The sequence below is a fragment of the Amblyraja radiata genome, chromosome 17 (assembly GCF_010909765.2).
Source record: "Amblyraja radiata isolate CabotCenter1 chromosome 17, sAmbRad1.1.pri, whole genome shotgun sequence".
In the NCBI taxonomy this organism is placed as follows: domain Eukaryota; kingdom Metazoa; phylum Chordata; class Chondrichthyes; order Rajiformes; family Rajidae; genus Amblyraja; species Amblyraja radiata.
In genome coordinates, this window is record NC_045972.1 from 35,363,266 (window position 1) to 35,386,867 (window position 23,602).

General features: G+C 40.8%; 1 protein-coding gene across 4 annotated transcripts in view; it reads right to left on the reverse strand.

Moving 5' to 3' along the window:
* Positions 1-23,602, reverse strand: part of phaf1 (phagosome assembly factor 1) — a 74,536-nt gene that overhangs the window by 33,900 nt on the left and 17,034 nt on the right. For all 4 annotated transcript variants that reach the window (XM_033036137.1, XM_033036135.1, XM_033036136.1 and 1 more), the window contains exons 4-5: positions 9,914-9,957; positions 1,591-1,670 (exon numbers count right to left, since the gene is read on the reverse strand). In XM_033036137.1, the coding sequence (XP_032892028.1) occupies positions 1,591-1,670; positions 9,914-9,957 (124 nt within the window). The remainder of the gene's footprint in view (positions 1-1,590; positions 1,671-9,913; positions 9,958-23,602) is intronic.

A 23,602-nucleotide genomic window follows, 5' to 3' on the forward strand; every position in this document is an offset into this window, starting at 1 on the left:
AGACCTTTGAAACCTTTGAATTGGCCTCCACTGCCTTCTGTGGCAGAGAATTCCACAGGTTCACAACTCTCTGGGTGAAAAGGTTTTTCCTCATCTCAGTCCTAAATGACCTACCCCTTATTCGTAAACTGTGACCCCTGGTTCTGGACTACCCCAACATCGGGACCATTTTTCCTGCATCTAACCTGTCCAATCCTTTAAGAATGTTATATGTTTCTCTAAGAATCCCTCTCATCCTTCTAAATTCCAGTGAATACAAGCACAGTCGACCCATTCTTTCATCATATGTCAGTACTGCCATCCAGGGAATTAACCTGGTGAACTTACGCTGCACTCACTCTTTAGCAATAATGTCCTTCCTCAAATTAAAAGACCAAAATTGCGCACAATACTCCAGGTGTGGTGTCACCAGGGCCCTATACAACTGCAGCAGGACCTACTTGCTCCTAAACACAAATCCTCCCACAATGAAGGCCAACATGCCATTAGCTTTCTTCACTGCCTGCTGTACTTGCATGCTTACTTTCAGTGACTGCTTTTCAAGCAAACCCAGGTCTTGTTGCATCTCCCCTTTTCCTAATCTGACACCATTCAAATAATAATCTGCCTTCCTGTTCTGGCCACATAAGTGATAACCTCACATTTGTCCACATTATACGGCATCTGCCATGCATCTGCCCACTCGCCAATGCAAAATTTGGCAGAATTGTGGTGGAAAGTTGTCAAGAGATACAGCAAGCTATAGATCAGTTCGAAATATGAGCAGTGGCGCAATACAGGTCAGTTTTGGATACACGAGTAGATAAGGTGGTAAAGCTGTATTATATGCGTGTCTTCATCATTCAGGTAAGAGTATCAAATTCAGGAAGTTATGTGGCTCCTATCAAAAACTTTGGTTAGGCCACATTTGGAATATTGCGTGCATTTCTGATCACCACATTACAGGCTGAAGAATTGAGATGGTGCAGAAGTGGTTCACTAGTATAATTGCCTGTGTTAGAAAGTATTAGCCAGGGCAAATTGAATTTTAAGGAGATTTACAAAAGATTTTGTTTAAAACACTGAGTGGTAGGCGCATAGAATGTTCTTTTTTTTAAACAGTGAGTTGTAGATGCCTGGAATGTTTGCCCTGGAGGAAATGGAAGCCCATAGTATAGCAATGTTTAAGAGGCACTTGCACAGGCATGCGGACAAGCTGGAAATGCAAGGGGATGTAGATCCATGTCCAAGCAGATGGGAATCATTTAATTTGGTTTCATGGTTGACACAGTCCACGTAGGTCGGAGGACCTATTCCTGTGCTGTACTGTATTATGTTCCATGTAAATACTTACCCTGTAAACTTTTAGCAGGTACACATGAAGCATTGGCTACTGCTTTGTCCGATTTCCCAAGAAACACAAGTTGCAGGGATAATGTGCAGTCATATTAAAATCAGAAACAATGGCCAGCTATAATCTTGGTACAGTGCAGGCCAGTTTTGAGAGCTCTCCTTTCATTCTAAAGTAATCAAGTGTTACATTATCAGCTCAACGACCATGGAAGCAGCCTTACTGTTCATTTGATCAGACATTTTATGCCGATCCCTTACCTCCAGGATGAGTTGCTCCAAATGACTGGTCAATCTGTTCTATGGTTGGAGCTATAGCCTGAGAATTGAAGTGCACACCACTGAAAAATAACCAGATTAGAAATGTAAATTAGAAATATTTAGTACAGAATATAGAGACTTAATCAATAAGGTATAACAGGTTATATTCCTCTGATTCTCACTCATCCACTCCCCACCCTACACATACCTCTCCAACCACCAAAGATGACGCTGGCCTTAAACTAATGAATTAGCTTGTAGAGTGATTTGATTTATTTTCCTAACTCACTGGCAAAATGCCAGTGCATGGATGTTAGGTTTCATTTCTTCTAAATAAAAGGGGTCGAATGTACGAAAATTAACCATGAAGTACAGGTGATATCTGGAATTTAATAAGTTAGAGCTTTATATTTTACCACTGCAAATCTGTAGCATGGATGGAGGCTCCTATTAGGGGTTATTTTCAAGTTACTCTGTGCCTCAGAATTAAAGAGGGTAAAGAATTGGAGGCTGGTAATGAGAATTGGAATTGTTACAGAAGAAACAAACAGTATATATCGATATGGATCAAGAATGGGCTATTGGATGGACAGCAAAGTGGCTCAAACCTCTCCCTCCCTCTCTACCCCCTCCACCCCCCCTCCCCCTCCCTCTCTGCTGCCCCTCCCTCCCTGCCGCCCCGCCCTCCCTCTCTACCCCCTCCTGCCCCATGAAGTCAAGCATGCCATATGCCACTTTCATCACCCTATCTACCCGTGTTACCACTTTTATTGAAGAATGAATAAGGTCCTTCTCATCAACATTTCTTAGTGCCCTATCATTTATTGTTTATGTCCAATTGCTAGTTGACTTCCCAAATGCATCACCTCACACACCCGTCAGGATTAAATTCCATCAGAGAATGCTCCACTCAACTTTCCACCTGACCTATATCCTACTGTAGCCTTACACAACCTTCCTTGCTATTAACAACACTCATATCATCCATATTTTAATCATACCACCTACATTCACATCCAAGTTTTAACATATGATACCACCAAGGATCCCAGTACTGATCCCGATCAGAAAAAACATTCTATCGTTACCCTCTGCCTCCTATTACCAAGCCCATTTTAGATCCATTTAGCCAGCTGACCTTAAATCCCATATGTTCTAACCTAGTGAACCAGAGTACCATATGGGTCCTAGTCAAATGTCTTACTAAAATCTGTTTGGACAATATCTGCTGCCCTGCTTTCATTAATCTTCTCAGTGACCTCCTCAAAAAGCTCAAATCAAATTTGAGAGGTAGCATTTCTCCTGCACAAAGTCAAGCTGACTATCCCTGATCAGCCCCTTTCTTTCCAAATATACGTACATCCAGGCTTTTAGGATTGTTTCCAATAATTTCGCTAGCACTGACGCAGAGCTCACTAACTTGTAGTTGTGTGCTGCTCTTAAATAAAAGAGCAACATTAGCTATCCTGCAGTCTTCTGTGACCTCACCTGTGGCTAGTAAAGATGCAAAAAAAACCCTCTGTCAGCATCCTCTCTATCTCCTCCCTTGCTTCCCTTAGCAACCCTGGGCTCGATCTCAGAGACCGTGGATATATGGACACTTCGGAATCCCATGAAATTTATCACCTCCTCCTTAATACTGGACTGGACTATATATCCCTGTATCCTCCCTGAACGCGCGATCTTCCACATAACTTCTTGATGAATCCAGAAATATGCAGTTATGAACCTATCCCACTTAGGCGATTTTTCAGCCGGCTGCCGACATGCACGCACATACAGACACCGCTTCCTTCGTGTGTGCGTGTGCGTGCGTGCGGGTGACAGGGCAAGCGGGGTGAGCACTGTCTGAGTGAAATTCACACGGTGCAAAGCCAATGTGATACAGACACACACTGCGATGAACAGGAAGATTGGCGCTATAATTAGGACGGTGAAGCAGTGTGCGGGAAGGGACACGGAAGTCCTTTTAAAGGGGGGGGGGGTGGGAGGGGAAGAAAGAAATAGAGGGGAGAAGGAGTGGAGACAACTTTTAAGAAGCCGGAGATATACGGCTGTGAAGTTCGGCAGACATTAACATTACCGGTCGGTTATCCTTGGTTCTGAAAACGACTGCGTTTTTATTTCCACAATGAGCCATTGAAATTCACCGGTCAGCACCGGTTACAACCTACGAGAATCTACGACAACCTTCGACCTCCTGGCAACCCACTACCACTGCACCTACGGCACGAGAATTCTTGCTACTCTCCATGGTGGCTTCATTCTGGATAGCCGCTAACTTTTCACCATGTTGAAAAATTTGCGGCGACCATAACGAGGTCACGACTAGTTCCCAGAATGCGGGAACTCCTCACGACCATGAAGGCGACTCCCCAGCAACCACCCACAAACATGTGGTGACCCCATAGTATCCTGCAGTCCACTAAGTGGGACAGGCCCATTAGGACCTCACCCAAAACACCTGGCTCCACATACATACCTCTTTAGTCCCTATTAGGACCTGTTATTTGCAGTTACCTACTTGCTCCTGAGATGTTTGTAGAATATCTTAGGATTTCGACAAGCTTATTTGTCCAGGATATTTCAAGGCCCTTTTGTTCCCTCCCAATTCAATTTTTTAGTTATCTTTTACATATTCTATATTGCTGGATTCCTGTTACCTCTCCCTGCCAAGAACTTCATATCCTAATCAAACCTTCCTAATAAGGAATGTACTTGCCATTGAGCGAGTGGAAGAAAGATTCACCTGGCATGTTCCAGGGATGGTGATTTTGCCTTCTGAGGAGTTATCAGGTAGATCTGGAGTTCAACAGAATAACAGAAGATCAAGCCAATTTAATTTTCTTAAGGGACTCAGCGGGCTGGATGCAAGGAGAATGTTTTCTGTGGCATTCCGTTTCAAAATAAAGACTAGCGTATTAGACAGAGTGGAAGCGAGTTGCAATCCTTTGGAAGATTACATAGGCTTGATCACTGAGTTTATTCAACATAGAATGATACAAATCTGGATGTTAAGGGAATCAAAGTATAGGGGCTAGTCCAACAAAATACTCTTGAGGTGGACAATCAGTTGTGACCTTAATAAATGACAGAGCAGGCTCTAAAGAGCAAATGGCCTCCTCCTGGTCCTTTTTCTTCTATTCTTAAGATAAGCCAAGTGGAGCCTATGTTTTTGCTGCACAAGGATAGTAAAGATCGCAGAACCAAGGCAAGTAGATGAAGTTGAGATACAGATGATATAATTGAAGGGAATAATTGCTGTGAGTGATTGAAGACCTGCCCGTGTTCCTAGGTTGCCTCGGCGCAGAGGGAGAACAAAGGGGGAAGAGACAGAGACAGAGACTTTAAGATTTTGCCTTCCACCACAGTGAGGAGGTGTTTGGTGAACTCACTGTGGTGGATGTTAAATTTGTGTTGATTGTGTGTTTTTGCCATTTTTAAAAATTATATGTATGACTGCAGGGAAACAAAATTTTGTTCAGACCGAAAGGTCTGAATGACAATAAAACGAATCTAATCTAATCTAATCTAAAAGGTTACACAGTTTGCAATGGGGAATCTTTGTTTAGAATGTCCAAGGCTTAGCTCAGCACTCAATCAGATATCCAGGTGAAAAGTTGGTACAGCTTGAGAAAACGGTCCCAGAGAAGAATGGAAATCATGGCAAGGTTATGCAGCTTGTGCCAGAGCCGAAATGCACTTACATCCCAACCAAGAATGAATGCACATTAAGCAGTAGTGTCTCATCAGTGGAGTGGTATGATCAGAAAATCTGATCAGATACTGGGTTGATAATAAACTCTGCCATGTGTTTTTACATGTAACAAAAAGAAAAATCAGTTTCCAGTTATGTGTAAAATGGGTATGGGTAAAATAAAATATCCCTCAGAGGGATGTGGAATATTGAACTGCATCACCCCTTTTTCTATCACCCCCAATGATCTGAACACTCAAAATCTTGTGTTATCTGTGAAGATGGGCAGCATCCCAGAGGAGTTTAATCATTTACCTTCAAGGGTGCAAGTCAAGTCAAGTCAAGTTTTTTTGTCACATACACATACGAGATGTGCAGTGAAATGAAAATGGCAATGCTCGCGGACTTTTGTGCAAAAGACAAACAACCAAACAAACTATAGACACAATCATAACACACATATTCTTTTACATAATAAATAATGGAAGGAAAAACGTTCAGTAGAGTTAGTCCCTGGTGAGATAGGCGTTTACAGTCCGAATGGCCTCTGGGAAGAAACTCCTTCTCAACCTCTCCATTTTCACCGCATGGCAACAGAGGCGTTTGCCTGACCGTAGCAGCTGGAACAGTCCGTTGCAGGGGTGGAAGGGGTCTCTCATGATATTGTTGGCTCTGGAGTTGCACCTCCTGATGTATAGTTCCTGCAGGGGGGGCAAGTGAAGTTCCCATACTGCGTTCGGCCGAACGCACTACTCTCTGCAGAGCCTTCTTGTCCTTGGCAGAGCAATTCCCAAACCAGATGGTAATGTTCCCGGACAAGATGCTTTCCACCGCCGCTGCGTAGAAGCACTGGAGGATCCTCGGAGACACTCTGAATTTCCTCAATTGCCTGAGGTGGTAAAGGCGCTGCCTTGCCTTACTCATGAGTGCTGAGGCGTGTGATGCCCATGTCATATCCTCGGAGATGTGGACTCCCAGATATTTAAAACAGTTCACCCTATCCACAGGATCCCCATTTATCCTCAATGGAGTGTATGTCCTCGGATGATGTGCCCTCCTAAAGTCCATGATCAGCTCCTTCGTTTTTTTGATGTTGAAGAGGAGGCTGTTATCCTGGCACCAGAGTGCTAGACCAGCCACCTCCTCCCAGTAGGCCTTCTCGTCGTTGTCGGAGATCAGGCCCACCACCACAGTGTCATCAGCAAACTTAATTATTGAGTTGGAGCTGAACCTAGCCACACAGTCATGTGTGTACAGGGAGTACAATAGGGGGCTGAGGACGCAACCCTGGAGCGATCCTGTGCTCAGGGTGAGGGACTTCGATGTATTCCCTCCCATCTTGACTACCTGGGGCCTGGCGGTGAGAAAGTCCAGGACCCAGGCACACAGGGAGGTGTTGAGCCCCAATTCCATTAGCTTCCCGGCCAGTCTGGTGGGGACTATCGTGTTGAAGGCTGAACTGTAGTCTATGAACAGCATCCTCACGTAGCCCCCCTTCTGGTTGTCCAGATGGGAGAGAGCGGTGTGCAAGACCTGGGAGACCGCATCGTCCGTGGATCTGTTCGGACGGTATGCGAACTGCAACGGGTCCATGTTCCGAGGGAGGAAGGCGCAGATGTGTTTCTTCACCAGCCTCTCAAAGCATTTCATGACTACCGAGGCAAGGGCCACCGGACGGTACTCATCCTTCAATATGTCCTTCAATAAAACTCCTGCACTTTTGGGACATTGGTAGTGCTAGACAAACAAATGTTATGGACAATTGCACGTTACCCCTATTAATACCCACAAACACCTCTATTTTGCCTTTCATTGCTTGTTACACAGTGATGCAGTGGATTCTTCAGTGAATCCAGCGAGTTTAAAGAGAGCAGGAAATTTATCAGCACACTGCACCATGGATCTGACTGCATGTTCCTTTGTTCCCGATGCACACCTAAAACACTGTTCAGACTCTGGATGTACGTTTCTTGCTGCACAACCCACAATCCTGGACCCCTGGCTCACATTCCCGACTCATGAGTGTGCCACATGCCAGACTATCAGGATGTCCAAATAATTGGATGTTAGATTATCAGAATTTTACTGTATTTGCTGTTATATGCCGTTTTTGTTTGGGGCATTACATTGACTTATCATGTTAATTACAGCAATTTCAACAACTTGCCCTCCCCTAACCCGGAAGACATAGATCAATTATACCAAGATAGGCAGAAAGCTTTGATAGAGATTAGATAATAATCATTTAAGGTTCTTTATGTGTTATGAACTTAATGGTTGACAATATATGAGAAGAACCACTAAGTTTGAATCATTGCTAGGTGATGCTGTTATAGTGAATCTCCTAAGATGTAAAGCTGTTCAGTTAATGCTGACTCATTAGCATCCAAAAGTTCTCTCCTCAATATTTAAAGCATAACGAGTGATCATGTGCATTTCAGACCAAATGCCAATTATTTGTATCTGTAAGCAAGCAAGCAAGCAAGTTTATTTATATAGCACATTTCAGCAACAATGTGCTTTACACAAGGCATTAAAAAGCAATCAAAAGCAATTAAAAAAATAGAAAATAAAAACAAGCTAAAATAGAACAAGACAAATATAAAATACAAGAATAAAAGTTACAGTGCAGTAAGAAATGAATAATTATTTAAATTAATTAAAAGCAGCGTCAAACAGAAAAGTCTTCAGCCCCAATTGAAAAGAACTGAGAGTTGGAGCAGACATGTATTTTTCATGTTTGTTCCATATATGTGGTGCATCTGTAGGCTTACTGGCTTGTTTATTAATAGTTTGAAAAAGATAATTGGGCTTCTTGTTTTTCTATCAAACTATGAGTGATGTCTTGTTCTTTTCTATGTTTTATATTAGAAACTGTTTCCCCTCCCAATCTTTTCGTTGAATACACTATGAGCGACTCATTCTACTCGAATATTTGAAATGACAGACCACAGTCCTCCTAACTGTGGGCCTGCAAATTAATTGATAACCCACAGATTATTAAATGTTTGGTTTCCATTTTACAACCCTTTTCCTCAATCTTCATTGGTCTTGTATTGAAATACTTGGTCTGTTGCAGCATTATGTAAATACTGTGTAAAGATCTAGGTAGAAAATTGCGATTTATTTTGGATTGTTCTTTTGAGAAACTTTAACAATTGCTAATAAAATTGTCAAGAAAATGTATTGCTTATGGTGATGACTATTTTAAGTCAGGTCAGTATTCCAGAAGGCTGATAAAATTGCTATTGCAATTTTGTGACTTTTCAGGAATGCAAACCATTCAATCACATAATGCATAGAGCTCTGTTCAGCCACATTGATATGTATGATAAGAGAGATTGGAGCCAAAATATTTCTGGATTTGCTTAACTCTTGGTGGCCACTTCAGGGCGCTATTTAGTAAGGTTCACAATAAAATCAACTGGCTGCCCACCTTGACTCAGCTCAGATATGGCAAACCTAGTTCATAGAAGTGCAAAAAAATCCTTGATAAATATTCGCACTAATGAATATAAGCATTACAATGTCCCAATATTCACTTATTAATATTGTATCAAGGACAATAAATTATCTCTCAGATTAATTTTAAAGTTGGTTTGTTCTGCACCCTTTGAGACAATTCTGTAATGCATTTTCTTTTAAGAGGAAATATCCCTCTAACTTGTCACATGCCCATCATATATATTTTTTTTCAAAAAGCTATTCCTCCAGTTTAGAAAGCTACAGGGCATGGGCCAAATTAGTTCCACAGACCAGAAAGCACAGGTTCAAGTCCTATTCTGCTAAATTCAGATATAAATCTAATTTAATTCTGAAGACTACAGTGCCTTCCAAAGGGGATAGAAACAGGGAAAAAAGAACCATACAAGGACCACAGTATAGGTATGGCAAGTAGGATTTGATTTCTGGTGAAAATTTCTGAATTGCGAAATGTGATCATGAAATACAGGTGATTCTGAATTCTGGAAAAGCACTCCAACACATGGTTAGTTAAGATTGCCAACTAAGCTGCGAATCTCCCTCTTCATCCATCAGGTTCCACCCAAGTCAAAATTTAAAACTTAGATCCCCATTTCCTGCCATACATGTGTCTCCCAATAAAGATTAAAGAGAGTAAAACATGATTGTATTATTTTCTTGCATTTCATCAGTGAACTAAAAAAAAAATCAATGGAAATATAAGGTGCTCAGAAGCTTCATTCAGACTGCAATAGCCGAGTTAACCAATCACACCTTTTCAAAGCCCTGGGAACTTCACATCAATCAGACCCACAGTAGGTAATGTAAGAAATTCAATTCACAACCAGACTCCCCTTAGCAAAAACCGAACTGTTGGAAGAACTCAGCGGATCAATAAGGGATGGTTTGCATTTCAGGTCGCGACTCTGCATCAGATTTTGGTTGACCAACTGAGTTCTTTTAGTAGTTTGTATTTTGTTCAAGATTTTAGCATCTGCTGTTTGTCATTCTCCAGGCAAAATTCAAAGTTCTCAATTGTTTTGCCACCGGAAGACAATCAAACGTTAGACTATCCTGTACACTCAGCTACCCTGTACAAGCTACTGACCCCAACATGACTGTTTGTCTTGACACATACTAATGCAATATAGTAAAACCACTCACCAGTATTTCAATTTAACTTTACTCAAGTCATAAACTTCAATCACCTATGGAGAAAAGAAGATTGTAAGATCAGTTTGAGTTGCTGAATTAATGAAAACATATTCATAGATACTGTATTATCTATATACTGTATTACCCTATATTAAAAAAATACAGGAAATGCAAGAGGCTGGTGAACAATTAACCTATCAATTAAGCAATACAGAAATCAATACTCCTCACCAAGTGTAAGGCCTGGCAAGGCATCCAAAGTTATGGCATAACTATCAGTCAAAAGATAGGAAACAACCCAAATCATTTTACTGAAGAGAATTATAATCCACATTACAAATTTCAACCTTGGTCATTCAAGCTACAAGCCAAAGCAGGCGAAATTTAGCACCATAGAGAGAGGGAAAAAAACACAGTTGCAGGTAAGAGTTTTCTATTTGGATCAATAAATTAAGGATATGTCTAGGGTAAATGGCTTGAGATGACTTTGAGCCCCCACTACAGAGTGGAAGTAACCTAATAACCTGCATTGCACATTTTAGACTCTTATGTAACAAAGGCACTATCAAAGGTGGAATTTGTTTCAGATAACCAAAAATAAGCCAGGGTTCATACACAGTCTGGCCAATGAGGCAAAGCTGGTAGATTATAAAATAGATTACAGAGTTATACAGCTAGATGATTAAGTAACCTACACTTCAGTGCAGTAGAGAGGATATCCCCTACTATTAGAGGGCATTATTAGGAATTACACTTTATAATCTACATGATACGATGGGATCATTTTTTGAAGATCTTAGTGCCAAGCCTAAAAATGATCATTCAATCAATATCTGCTGCAAAAAGAAAACACAGTTATTATCACATTTCAGCCTCCAGATCCAGGTCAATATTTAGTGTTGGCCAGTGTATTCTGCTGCTTAGCAGAGGACTGTCTTATTACTACCGATGGGTACATTTATCTTGTTAAATGGCTTTATTTTATGTGCAAGCTTTGACACTTTGGTCAGACCTTAATGAACATGGCATGATGTTGGTGAACAAACGCCTGCTAATGCATAATACATAGGTTGGGTACTGGTGGGCATAGATCCGGCAAGATGATGAGCAGCAGATGTGGTGGGTGGATCAGCACAGATGGAGCTATTGGAGCCATGAAGTGCACAGACACATCAAGGTGATGGGAGAGTAGCTGCAAGGGGAGATTGAATGAAGAATTGAGAAGGTAGTGAGTGCAGCAGCATGGCATGTGCAGCCTGCACTCATGGTAATTACTATTTAATGAGACCTGACTGGCAACATCCTGCCGGAACTGTAGACTGAAGGATTTCTTGCAGATATTGTTCCCCTCTAGCCTCTCCAAGTCCCCCAAGAGCTTGGGCATCCCTCTCTCATCACTGCAGCAACCATTCGTGGAACAGCAGCATTCTTCTATCATTCTTGGTTCTTGAATCAGTATTACTGCAACGACTATGTATTTGTGTGTGTGTGTGTCCCTTTAAGGACTGGCCCAGAGACGACTGATGTGAGGCTAAGTACAGACAGCTGTGAGACTTTGCAATGGATCTATAGAATAGCAAATACAGAGGCTGACATAGTGCTTCTTCCCCAAGGGAAACCCAACTGTTCTGGGAATCTTCTAATAGAAAGGTTGCTACAATGCAATGCTGCTTTAGCCCTGGCTAATAGGAGGATATAAATTTCTTGGCTATTATTATTTTTTGTTTGTTTTGTTCCACCGCTTTGTCCATTTTTTTTTGTTATTTATCATTTCTGCCTTCCACTCCATTCTGCTCTTTTGTCCCTTTCCCATATTTTCTCACCCTTTGTACTTAAAATTGTTAACAGAAGGAAATTTGAACGGCTTTTCTCTTTTTGGAGATGCTGCTTGATCTGCTCAATATTTTCAGCACATTTTCTATTCCCCTTTTAGGGTTCAAGCATCTGCTTGCAGTATGCGGTTTGCTTTTTTAAGTTCTCTGGCACTTCTCTTCCAACAATGACTGCCTGGAAAAATTTCCGCTCTGACTTGCTCTTGAATGGAATTTTCAATTTTCTCTGTCTTCATTTGATCTACTGTCTGTTAAAAATCATATTCAGTCACATCTCTTGCTATTTTAAACTGCCTCCAGCTTGGATTAATTGAATTTGGATTCCTCTTAAATCCTACCCTTAGTGCTGAATAAAAAGTATTTAATTTAAACATAGCTAACTTCTTAAGAATGGAAAGCAATTGGCCAAAATAAATTAGGAAATAAGAATCAAAGGTAGATGAGTAAACATTTGAAGATATATTTCTTAATTATTAAGAAATATATATATATATTCCACCAAGAAATATAATTTCACGGTAAAAGTGATCTATCTATGGGGAATGAAAGGAAGAGAATAGATTAATATGCAACTGAAAATGATACAGTATTGAGAGACCAGCAAAGGGTTCCGGTAAAATCTAATCAAGTTTGCTGCCAATGTAAAACTAAGTTGTAAAGTAGGCTATGACAAAGTCAATAAATGGAGAGATATTAAATGAACAAGCAAAATGGTAAAGTACAAAATGCAAGAGTACTTTGGTTGAAAGAATGAACAAAAGTATTTGAGAAATGATATTGCTATCCAGAGAATGAAGCTGGAAGAGGGGTCCATACTCAAATTGTCATCTATCCATGTTCTCCACAGGTGCTGCCTGACCCAGTTACTCCAGCACATTGTGTCTTTTGTTTGCTAACCAGAGAGATGTGCATCTGCTTTCATATGAAGTGCAGAAAGTTAAGGTGAAGGTACATTAAGCAATTACAAAGACAAAATGGTTAATTAGTTTAAATTGCCAGGAAGCTAGAGTAACGAGAACTAAATGCCACCTAGTTACCAGTAACGCTATGGATTCCATGATTCTTCTTCAAATAATTCTATTAAATCCCCTGCATCTATCCAAGAGTGCACGCTTGGACTTGGTTTAAAATCAGAAAGGCACCATATTGAACAATGCAGCCCACCTTCATCAAAGCCTAGAGCTTGAACATATGTGACCCAAGGGCCCTAAGTGATACATTGATCCAAACTGGCGATCATTTTTCAATGCACTTGCAATTAAACCAGAAGTGTTAGTTGTTCTCAAAAGTATTTATTCATAAGCATATCAGGAAACAAAGGACAAATTCATAATTTAGGAACAAAAGGAACACTGTGTGCATTCTCTAGAAACCAGGAGCACAAGAACATCGTACTATTCTATGAAAACATGGATTGCAAGCTAATTTTTCAAATGTCTTTTGGGATGTACTTTGGCCCCAAGTGACACAACACAACCTCGAATTTGTTTGAATCTGTTCACTGTCAAGTTAGAAAGCCAAAGATTAACACTTTTTTTTTCACTTAAATTCTTATTGATTTTTCACAGAGATATATACAACAGTGCAACACCATCACCATAAATAAAACAAAATAAGAAAAACAATCAAAAAAAAAACATAAATATAGAGGAAAAAGATTAACACTTCTAGTCCTAACTGCTCTTCAAGTTGAGAACTACTGCCAAATAATGAGACGACGGACTGATCTTTAAAAAAAATTCTGCAGAGCCGAGCAAAAGTAAATTTGAAATATTAATTCTGTAGGATCCCTAAAATGTACATTTAACAATGTCAATCAATCCAGCCTACACCAAGCAACTTTCATGAAAAGGAATAAAATTCCACACACTGAGAAATTCACCAATTAATCAAATAACCAATTCCATATCTTTGCCATTTAAAAATTACATTAGTGTACCTCTCCTTTGTGTCATAGGTCAGCCGGTATTGAATCGGGATTGCATCTTTGTAAGATACTTTACACCAGTCATTGCCCAGGACTGTGAGACATGACTAAACCTTGGAAATCTATGAGCGTTACAAATACCACAATATCTTTAGCCCACCTTTGGCTACTCTTCCATTAGGATTTATCCCTCACATGTCAAGGAAATGAGGTGCCCAAGGTATCTCTGGGCCAAGACTCTTCAAAGTGGAGAAGGTGCATTCAAGATGGAATCGAGACCCTTGAATCCATCTGAAAGGAGCTCATGGAAACCTTGCATAAGCTGTGGACTTAGACTTAGATCCTTTATTTGTCATTCAGACCTTTTGGTCTGAACGAAATGTCGTTGCCTGCAGCCATACATGTAATAATAAACAACAAAACACACAATAAACACAAATTAACATCCACCACAGTGAGTTCACCAGGCACCTCCTCACTGTGATGGAGGCAAAAATCTTAGGGTTACTGTCTCTTCTCTCCCTCTGCGCTGAGGCGATACCCCACCGAGCGATGGTAATCAGTCCCGCGGCTCACCGAGCTCCGCGAACGGGCCGGTTCAAGCTCCGCGGCCCGGGGTGGTCGAAGCCGCCGCCCTCCAGTCCAGCGGACGCAGCTGTTGCCGCCGGAGCTCCGGAAAACAGGCACCAACCTGTGACCTGCGAGCTCCCGACGATGTCGTCCACTGGCCCGCAGCCGAGCCCCGGATTCAGGTCGCCGCCTCCAGAACGTCGCCTCAGCCACCGGAGCACCATCTCAGCCCCGCGCCGGGTCGCCCTCACGGGAGCGCCGTCCCAGCCCCGAGTCGTGCCGCTGCCACCGGAGCGTCTCAGCCAGCACCGTCTCAGCCCCGCGCCAGGCCGCCCTCACGGGAGCGCCGAGTCGTGCCGCTGCCACTGGAGCGCCCGAACGCCGCCACAGCTCGAAGACGGCCAGCCTCGTGTTGGTGAGTCCTGGCTGGTTCTGCCTCCGGAGCCTCGAGGTCGGTCGCAGGTTGGAGGCCGCCAGCTCCGCCATTAGGCCTCAGCGCAGACGGAGGCAGAGAAGGGGGATACGACAAGAAAATGTTGCATTCCACTGAAGGGAGAGACAGAAAGCCCTGTTTCAGCCCCCCCCCCCCAACACATAACACAGCCTAATAACTAAAAATTTAACTAAACAAGACACAAAAAACCCCCAAAAAAAGTAAAAACAGACGGACTGCAGGCGAGCCGCAGCCGTTCAACAGCGCCGCCACTTCCGGAAGCATACCTCTTCACTAACCTCCCACACATCTACCCCATAAGACATCTCCTGTCCAACAGCTAAAGTCAGCCTGTGGGAGAGTGTTCAAATCTCACAGTGCCATCTCTGAATCCACTAAACCAGACTGGAACAAATGTTCCTGAGAGGCTATCTAAGAAGAAGATCCCTAATAGAAGTTAATCATATTTAAATGCATTAATCATGTCAGTAGGGAAACAGAGATATGATCAGATAGGCAGTATTAGGGCTTGCAGAAAAAAAGAGCAGTTAGCAGAAGAAAATCCATTTGGATTTTCCATTTGTACATGAATGTGAGGATTCAAGCCTTTTTTTTTTAATCGGTTGTTGCGACAATAATCGACCAGACCACTGGGTTCCCAAAAACGTACGTTTTTATTGAGCAGAGTCTTTACATCAGTTCATCCGGCCGCAGGCCAGGTAACCCTGCAAAGAGTCGCTACTCCTCTTCTTCAGGCATTACCTTATATACCTTTTTAAACAAAGCTTTCCTTCCCCCTTCTTATCCAATTACATTTCTTCCACATAGTCCTTTACATCAGTCATCCATTAGCATGATGTCATCGGTCCTCTTCAAATATGGGGTTGTTTTTCACCCTTTGTTTGAGGTTGGTTATCAGCAAAATTGCTTAAAGTTGATCACCTCCAATTATGAAGTTGCTTGTTTTCCATTCTTTGCTAAAATCAGTTCTCTGCGGTTAGTAATTCTGCATGTCTGCAAGTTGTACAAGGGTAGTGGTTCTGCCATTTGTGTTAGTAGGCTTATTGCACATGCAAGCTCAAATCTTAAGGTTAGACATTTAATAGAATCAGTGGCATTGGCTGTCTCACATTTAATAGAATTAGTGACATTGGCTGACTCAATCTTTCCATAGCAGGAATGAACACAACTCCTCAAATGTCATAAAAGTTACTTGTTTTCTTTATCCATGCTCATGATTTCCACGTTTTAGACGCTTTGGCACACTGAGTCTGCACAGACCTCAAACACCATTCACAATAATTTCATTTGATTCTCCTCACATTCCCATGGTTTTGATGTGATAACGGGACTTTAACTGCAGGATTGTATACTTGTATTCCCCTACCAATATTATCACAGGCAATTGCACCTTTTCCTTTCACTTAAGGAGGCTAGAGTCACCAATGATGCCAGCATCTATTGCCATTTCCTAATTGCGTGAATTATAGTTCTCATCGGTGAGTTGAGTCACATGCAAAACAGAATGGACATGTTCAGCAAATTTCCCTTTCTGATAGGATATTGATAAATCAGGATCTTCATGAAAATCCAATAATTTATCACCTTTACAAGTACATTATGTTAAATGGAAGATTTATTTCGTTATTTGGATTTATATACTTCAATTCCCCAACAATCACGGTGTGGGGGCGGAGTATTGGATAGATTTGACCTTGCATTTCTGGATCAATAGCCTAAAATTCTGGCTGCCAGTCCAATAACTTAACCATTACATTGCGGTATCTGTAATAGAATGGGTTGGCGAAGAGGAGATCATAAAGGCTTCTCCTATTAGTTTGGTGACAACCTGCTTCAAGTTCAGTCAGGCTGCTATATCCTTCAGTGCTGGTGCTTCTGCCCATCATGATTTGAAAATTGAAGCCCTTCACTGAAAGGACATTTTGTGCCCTGCCTCAGTTACATTGACTGTTATTGAGATTACATCTGGAATATTGTGCACAGCTAAAGACAGCCTGGCAACCAATGCTGTGCACAAACTGAATGAAGGAATTATATTTTTAAAGGAAGGTAGACACAAATTACTGGAGTAACTCAGCAGGACAGGCAGCATCTCTGGCGAGAAGGAAATAGGCAACGTTTCGGATCAAGACTCTTCTTCAGACTGATGGGGGGGGGGGGGGGGGGGGGGGGTGCGGGAAGAAGGCAGAGCATTTTTAAAAAGCAGAGCAGGTTTGATGGATCAAATGAGCTACTCCTGATCTGAAGTCATGTTCATATCCTTCTCATAAAGCTTCTTCCAGATGTTATTCTGCATGGAGGGGCAAAGGTTTAAGCAATGAAGACAGCAGTAGAAATCAGATAATTTCTTTGCTCGTGTTTGATTTTATATTATGAGATTGGATTGGACTGGAGCCAATACTGAAGTTTTGAGGACCATTCTCAGTCTAAATACAGCAACATGCCTGTTGTTGAAGAGTCTTCTCTGCAACATAACATACTAGGGATTATTTTGGTGATTATATCAGAAAAGTATGATGACCAGATAGTATTCAACTAATATGTAAGACAGCGCTACCAAATGAGATGCCACTCCCCTGATGTTCACCAGTAGAAGCAGGAGTAGGAGCTAAATTCAATGCATTGATTAATGATGGGTGGATTTACAGATTTATTTATTTTTTAACCTGGTAGATTTTGATACAACTTCATGGTTGGCCATTGCACTTGGGAAACAGCCATTGTGGGTCTGTATGCATATGGACAGGGCTGTGTACTTCGTGCCTGAAGGACAACAGGGAATCACTGTTGATTTATACAACAAGTCGGTCGTTTCATGATCGCAATGGCAAAATGATTGTTTTAAACTGAATTATCAGTTTAAATTCCACAGCTAGCAGGTGGATCTTGAACTTCAATCTCCAATTGATATAGCCCACTGACCTAACCTAATGCACTGAGACCCACAGTGGTAGTGCTACAAAAGTGACACAGGAGCACAAATGATTCCTAAATGGTTAATGTTCACCGATTAAAATAGACGCAGAATTCCAAGAATTGTTCCCAACTCAGCATCTTCTGTTCTGCCTGCCTGCCCACTACTTCATTGGCTGCACAACAGTATAGTTTGTGTTGGCCAGTAAAAAAACCCACCTCATTATGATCAGCATTGTTGAAGTTACTCAACAGGAATTTTGAGAGTATAGAAATTTGTAAGTGGGTAGATCTCGAGCTAAAATCTGGTTCAGCATTTAGAATTCTTGTCCTGTCCTGTGCACTGAACTCCAAATCTCTTTAAGCACCATCCCTTTGCCCCAGAACTAATTTACTGACAAGCTTCCAATTGACATTTCAATCTAGTAAAACTGGATTAAGTATATTGGGATAGTAAATATAATAGTTCATCAATGTACAAAGTTAATGGGCCATTATTTCAGCTGGAGTGAATAGCTTTGATGTAATAGCTATTAAAGAAAAGTGGTTGCAAAGTGACCAAAGCCAAGAATGAAAGATGTCTGGGTCTTTAAGTTGATTAAGGACAAACAACATGGATATTAACTATGGACATTAGTGCGAAACCATTGAAATCCAGAAGAACCAGAAGTAGAAATGGTAATGGATGGACATAAGAGATAGACAAACATTGGTTATAAACATTGGTTTGTAGGCCTCTTCACACGAGACATTTATTTGGAAGGAACTAAAGAAATATGAAAAGCCTTTTGCAGATGGAATACAATAATCAAAGCATTTTAACCCACACAGTGACTAACCAAACAAAATCTCCAAAAGCAGTTTGAAGGATGAATTCACATAACACATTTAGGACACATTCTGGAACAATGCATCTCATCTTCTGTAAAAAGATGAATGAAGTCGTAATCTCATGGAATGGGGCCTTTCTGGAAATGTGTGCAGTTTGAAGGAAACACATGCCAGTCAGAAATTAAGACTTTCAATCTTGTTCACAATATATTTAAGAATAACGGGTGGGACATTTAGGACTGAGATAAAGAAAAACTTTTTCACCCAGAGTTGTGAATCTATGGAATTCTCTGCCGCAGAAGTAGTGGAGGCCAATCCACTGGATGTTTTCAAGAGGGAGATAGATTTAGCTCTTAGGGCTAAAAGAATCAAGAGATAAGTGGAAAAAGCAGGAACGGGGTACTAATTGTAGATGATCAGCCATGATCATATTGAATGGCGTTGCTGGCATGAAAGGCCGAATGGCCTACTTCAGCACCTATTTTTCTATGTTTCTATATATTAATGAGATGGTTGCTAATAGTTTCTGTAAAATAAATTTGATGCAGCATTGTGATTGACATGATCACCTTTGGTGCTGATGCTACAGTATTCCCTGACATAGCACTAAAAGTGTTTCTATTTTCAATTATCACAAAACTTCGAATAATACACCAAAATAAAGAAAGAAATCCACCATCTCCATACACGTAAAGTTCAGGATGTCAGTTATCATACTGCTCAATAGTGGCAGGGGTTCTAGATCTGCATTATTCCACAATCAGAGCAAGTACATTTCTAACAAAGAACAACTTCAGAGAATCAGAACAGATATTTCACAGCAATCCAGTGATTGCAGTAAAAACTTTTCTAAACTGTGTTGCTACTGAGGAGTATTAACATCTATCATTGGAGTATTCCTTGGTTTTTAATTCTTGCTTGTGAAACAGATCAGAACAACTACAACTGGACAGTTGTGTACAAAGCTGGTGTGAATGTGCTAGAATTCTTGTTGCTGCAGCTCTTTCGGCAAAACAGCTCAAAGGGGTTGTTGATTTGATTCACAATCCCTAATTTCATCGTTAACAAAACCCCCAAGTGACATTGTCCTCTTCTTCACAATTTATTTTTATGTTAGTTATAATTAGTTAGTGAACTCTGCAGAAGCAGTGTCCGGACTTTAAATGTCACACAAAACACTATGTAGGTTTTCCAAAATCCTACAAGTGGCCGTGTCAACAACTGGAGAAATTATAATCCTACTCCGCCAATGAATAAAATAAATTAAGAATTTACAATGTGTGTAGAAAGGAACGGCAGATGCTGGTTTATACCGAAGATAGACACAGTGGGTCAGGCAGCATCTTTAGAGAAAAAGGAGTTTGAAGAAGGGTCCCTACCTGAACATCACCCATCCCATTTCTTCGGAGATGCTGCCTGACCCACTGACTTACTTCTGCACTTTGCGTCTACCATAAGAACATATTTTGATTTTGTTGTGCATATTTTCACATATTTTATAACCAACACTATACTGTATAAGATTTCCAAACACCAATGAAAACAGCCAAAAAAAAAATCACCTCACTCAGCCAAAAGAAAATCCAAGTTTAAGCACAAGCAGAAAAAACTAGATATTATTCAACACCGTAAGAATAGAACAGAATACTGTAAAACATTAGGTAACCAATGTTGATGTTCAGAGGGAAGTTGATATAGATGTAAAGAGTAAAGAAACACAGCTACCAACTAGGACTGGAAATAATATATAGTAGCCTTCAATGCAATTAGAATGGAGTATGAAAGTAAGAAGTCTTGTTGAGACATCATTTGAAGAATTGTGTGCAGTCTTGGTTTGCACCTGCAGAAGTATATTATCCTTGACATCAGTACAATTTAGCATATCACTACATTGATTCCCAAGAGGAGAGTTGTCATAGTCATACAGTATGGATGTTATGTTACAGTTGAACAAGACATTGGTGAGATTGTATCTGTAATATTGTGTGTGGTTCAGGTCGCCATAATATAGGAAAGATGTGATTCAGATGGAGAGGACACAGAAAAGATTTGCAAGGATGTTGCTGGGACTGGAAGGTTTATGTTATAAGGAAGAGAATGGATAGGCTGGGACGGTTCTTCCTGGAACGAAGGATGTTGAGAAGTGACTTCATAAAGATTTATTAAATAATGAGGGGCATAGATAAGATGGATTTTCCCCAGTGTAAAGTAGCACTGCAGATTGGAGTGTGATGCATACAATGCACTTGCCTTCATTGGTGGAGGCATTGAGTACAAGAGTCAGGAAGTCATGGTGCAGCTTTGTAGGACTTTGGGCTACATTTGGAGTAATATGGGCAGTTCTAGTCACCCCATTACAGAAAGCATGTGGTGACTTTGGGGAGAGTGCAGAAGAGGTTTACCAGAATACTTCCTGGATTAGAGCATATTAGCTGTAATGAGAATTTGGAGAGACATGCTGTTCACTCCGAGGTGTCGGAGGCTGTCCTGAAGTATATTAAATTACAAGAGGTATCGATAGCATAGACAGTCAGAAACTTTTTCCTTGAAATGTCAAAAACAGCAGGACATGGCTTTAAGTTGAGAGGGGCAAGGTTTAAAGGGGATATGCAGGGCAAGTATTTTACACGGAGAGCAGTGGGTACCAGGAATGCATTGCCCAGGATGGTGGTGGTGGTGGCAGACACGATCGTGGCATTTAAGAGCCTTTCAGATAGGCATGTGGATATGCAGGGAATAGAAGGATGCGGATCATTTGCAAGTAGAGCAGATTAGCTTATCTAGGCATCATGTTAGGCACAGAAACTGTGGGCCGAATGGCCAGTTCCTGTGCTGTACCATTCTATTTTCTATGTTCTATGATTCAGAACTCACAAGTAGTGGAAAAGTAATTTAAACAGAGCCTTCCAAAGAAAACTGGATAGGCACTTATGGAAAAATAAATGAAATGCTTGAGTAAACAGCCTGGCAATGGCATGAATAGATATCTATAAGGATTTGGCACAGAATTGATGGGTCCAATGGCTTCCTTTGGATATAGAAATTCCGAATTCATTGATAACGCTCATGCAATCAAAATATACTGCTCATCGGGTCAAGTGAAAGTGAATCATTCCCAAAAATCTGGTTGGACAATGAAATTATACAATTTAGTTTAAATTCTCCCTTTATATTAGTGCAATTCAGCAATCATTTAAACAGAAGCAAAAATCCCAAAGAAATGAGGGGATTGAGGCTTATGAACAGTTCCATTTTAAAAAAAGAAAAAATTCCTATTTTGTACTGCAGAAATGGTGTAAAAAAAGATACTAGAATATACTGATAAAGACCTGAAGAAATTATTCAAACATTGCCCAAACACTACATTTCAAAGAAAAATATGATAATCATGTTGGACATTACTTACGGATTTTCCACCGCAGGGCTTCTATTGTAGAAAATTGATTTAAGTAAATGCAACTGAGTCATATGAAATAAAGACACAAAAAGCTGAAGTGACTCAGACAGGCAGCATCTCTGGAGAGAAGGAATGGGTGACGTTTCGGGTCGAGACCCTTCCATTTAAACCAGCATCTGCAGTTCCTTCTTACACATATGAAATAAAGGGTGACTTTCAGCTTACGCCATGAGTCAATCCCACTAAAGGCATTACAATAAGCCCTGGCTTCCTAGTAATAGAAAAAAGGGAGGTAGTCTTGTTTTCCAATGATATCATGTAATTTCTGCTGGACATGGAATAGGATTGGAATTGGTCATAATGCCCTCCACAGTCAGATAGCCTGTCAAATCCAACAGCAGAGCCTACTTTCGAAGGAGAAGGAGAAGAGATAAGGTTTGGGAACAATCATTTTCAGCCATTTATCAGCCAAGAATCAGCCATTTATTTGCATAACATAAGGGATTGGGAAATGAACTGAAAGTTAAGTGAGAGCCCTGTAATGTCCAAGAATTCCATACCAGCAAAAAGGAAGTGCTGCCTACAGTCAAGGATCTACATGAGGAGAGAGATGGATGGTGGGTAATAAGCATTACATTGAAAACTAAATACAATGTCATTCATTGCACAAATTTAGTGTAACATTTAACTCAAACTTATATGGCTTTAAATTTGGTTTGCACAGGCTACAGAATTGAGAGTTTAGCTAAATTAAGTTATTCTGATGATTCTTGCTAGCTACTACTCTCAGGATAAACACGGAAGTTTTCATTCTGACTCGTGTTTCATGATTAGCTAAGGAGCAAACAAAAAAAAGTAGTCAAAGGGCAGATTGTGCATGCTCTAACTAGTGCACTGTTACAAAACAAACAGCTGCACAGACTGAAAAATAATATTAGCCTCAAAAGCAAACATGAACCATGGTATCATAGTTAAATTAATAGATTAGAGATCTGGATGATGTAGCTAATCAGTTTGAGAACCAAATAAAATTAGTAAGTACGTTAAAATTCAGTTATGTAACTGCAATATTGTTTTCATCTGGGACATTAATATCTTTAGCGAATGAAATCAGTTCTCATACATGGTCAGGTCTCTTATAAGCAAAGATTATTGAGGAGCTCCTCTATAATCTTTGCTTACAAGACTTGTTCCACAGAATGTGGATGAGTCAACTGGTTCACCAAATCACGTGGTTATATTAAATCCCCATATCAAAATACAGCAAGACTTAAATGTTGAAGATCAACTGACCGCCCTAGGTACTATATTCAAGGATGCTGTCAACGTTCAACTTGAACAAGATGTAATGCTACGAGTAAAAGGTCAAAGGATGGGTTTCCTGTGGTAAATGACTGTGCTCCACAACATAATGCTTTCCATTATTAACAAAACCCAAGTCAGGAATAAAAGGAAAGGCTCTCCATTTGTTTAGATCCGTTCCAATTGTACTCATGAAGCTTAATACCATCCAGGACAAAGTAGTCCCAGAGGTTGGATCTACTACTCCTTCCTCAACCGTCTGCAGCTACAACGTGTACTATCAACACAATGGAATGCAGCAAATTGCTAAATCTTCAACAGCATCTCTCAAGCTTCTTTACAATCCCAAAAGATTGAGGGCATTAGGCATAACGGAACACCAGCACATAAAAATCAGTCTGAAGAAGGGTCTCGACCCGAAACGTCACCCATTCCTTCACTCCAGAGATGCTGCCTGACCTGCTGAGTTACT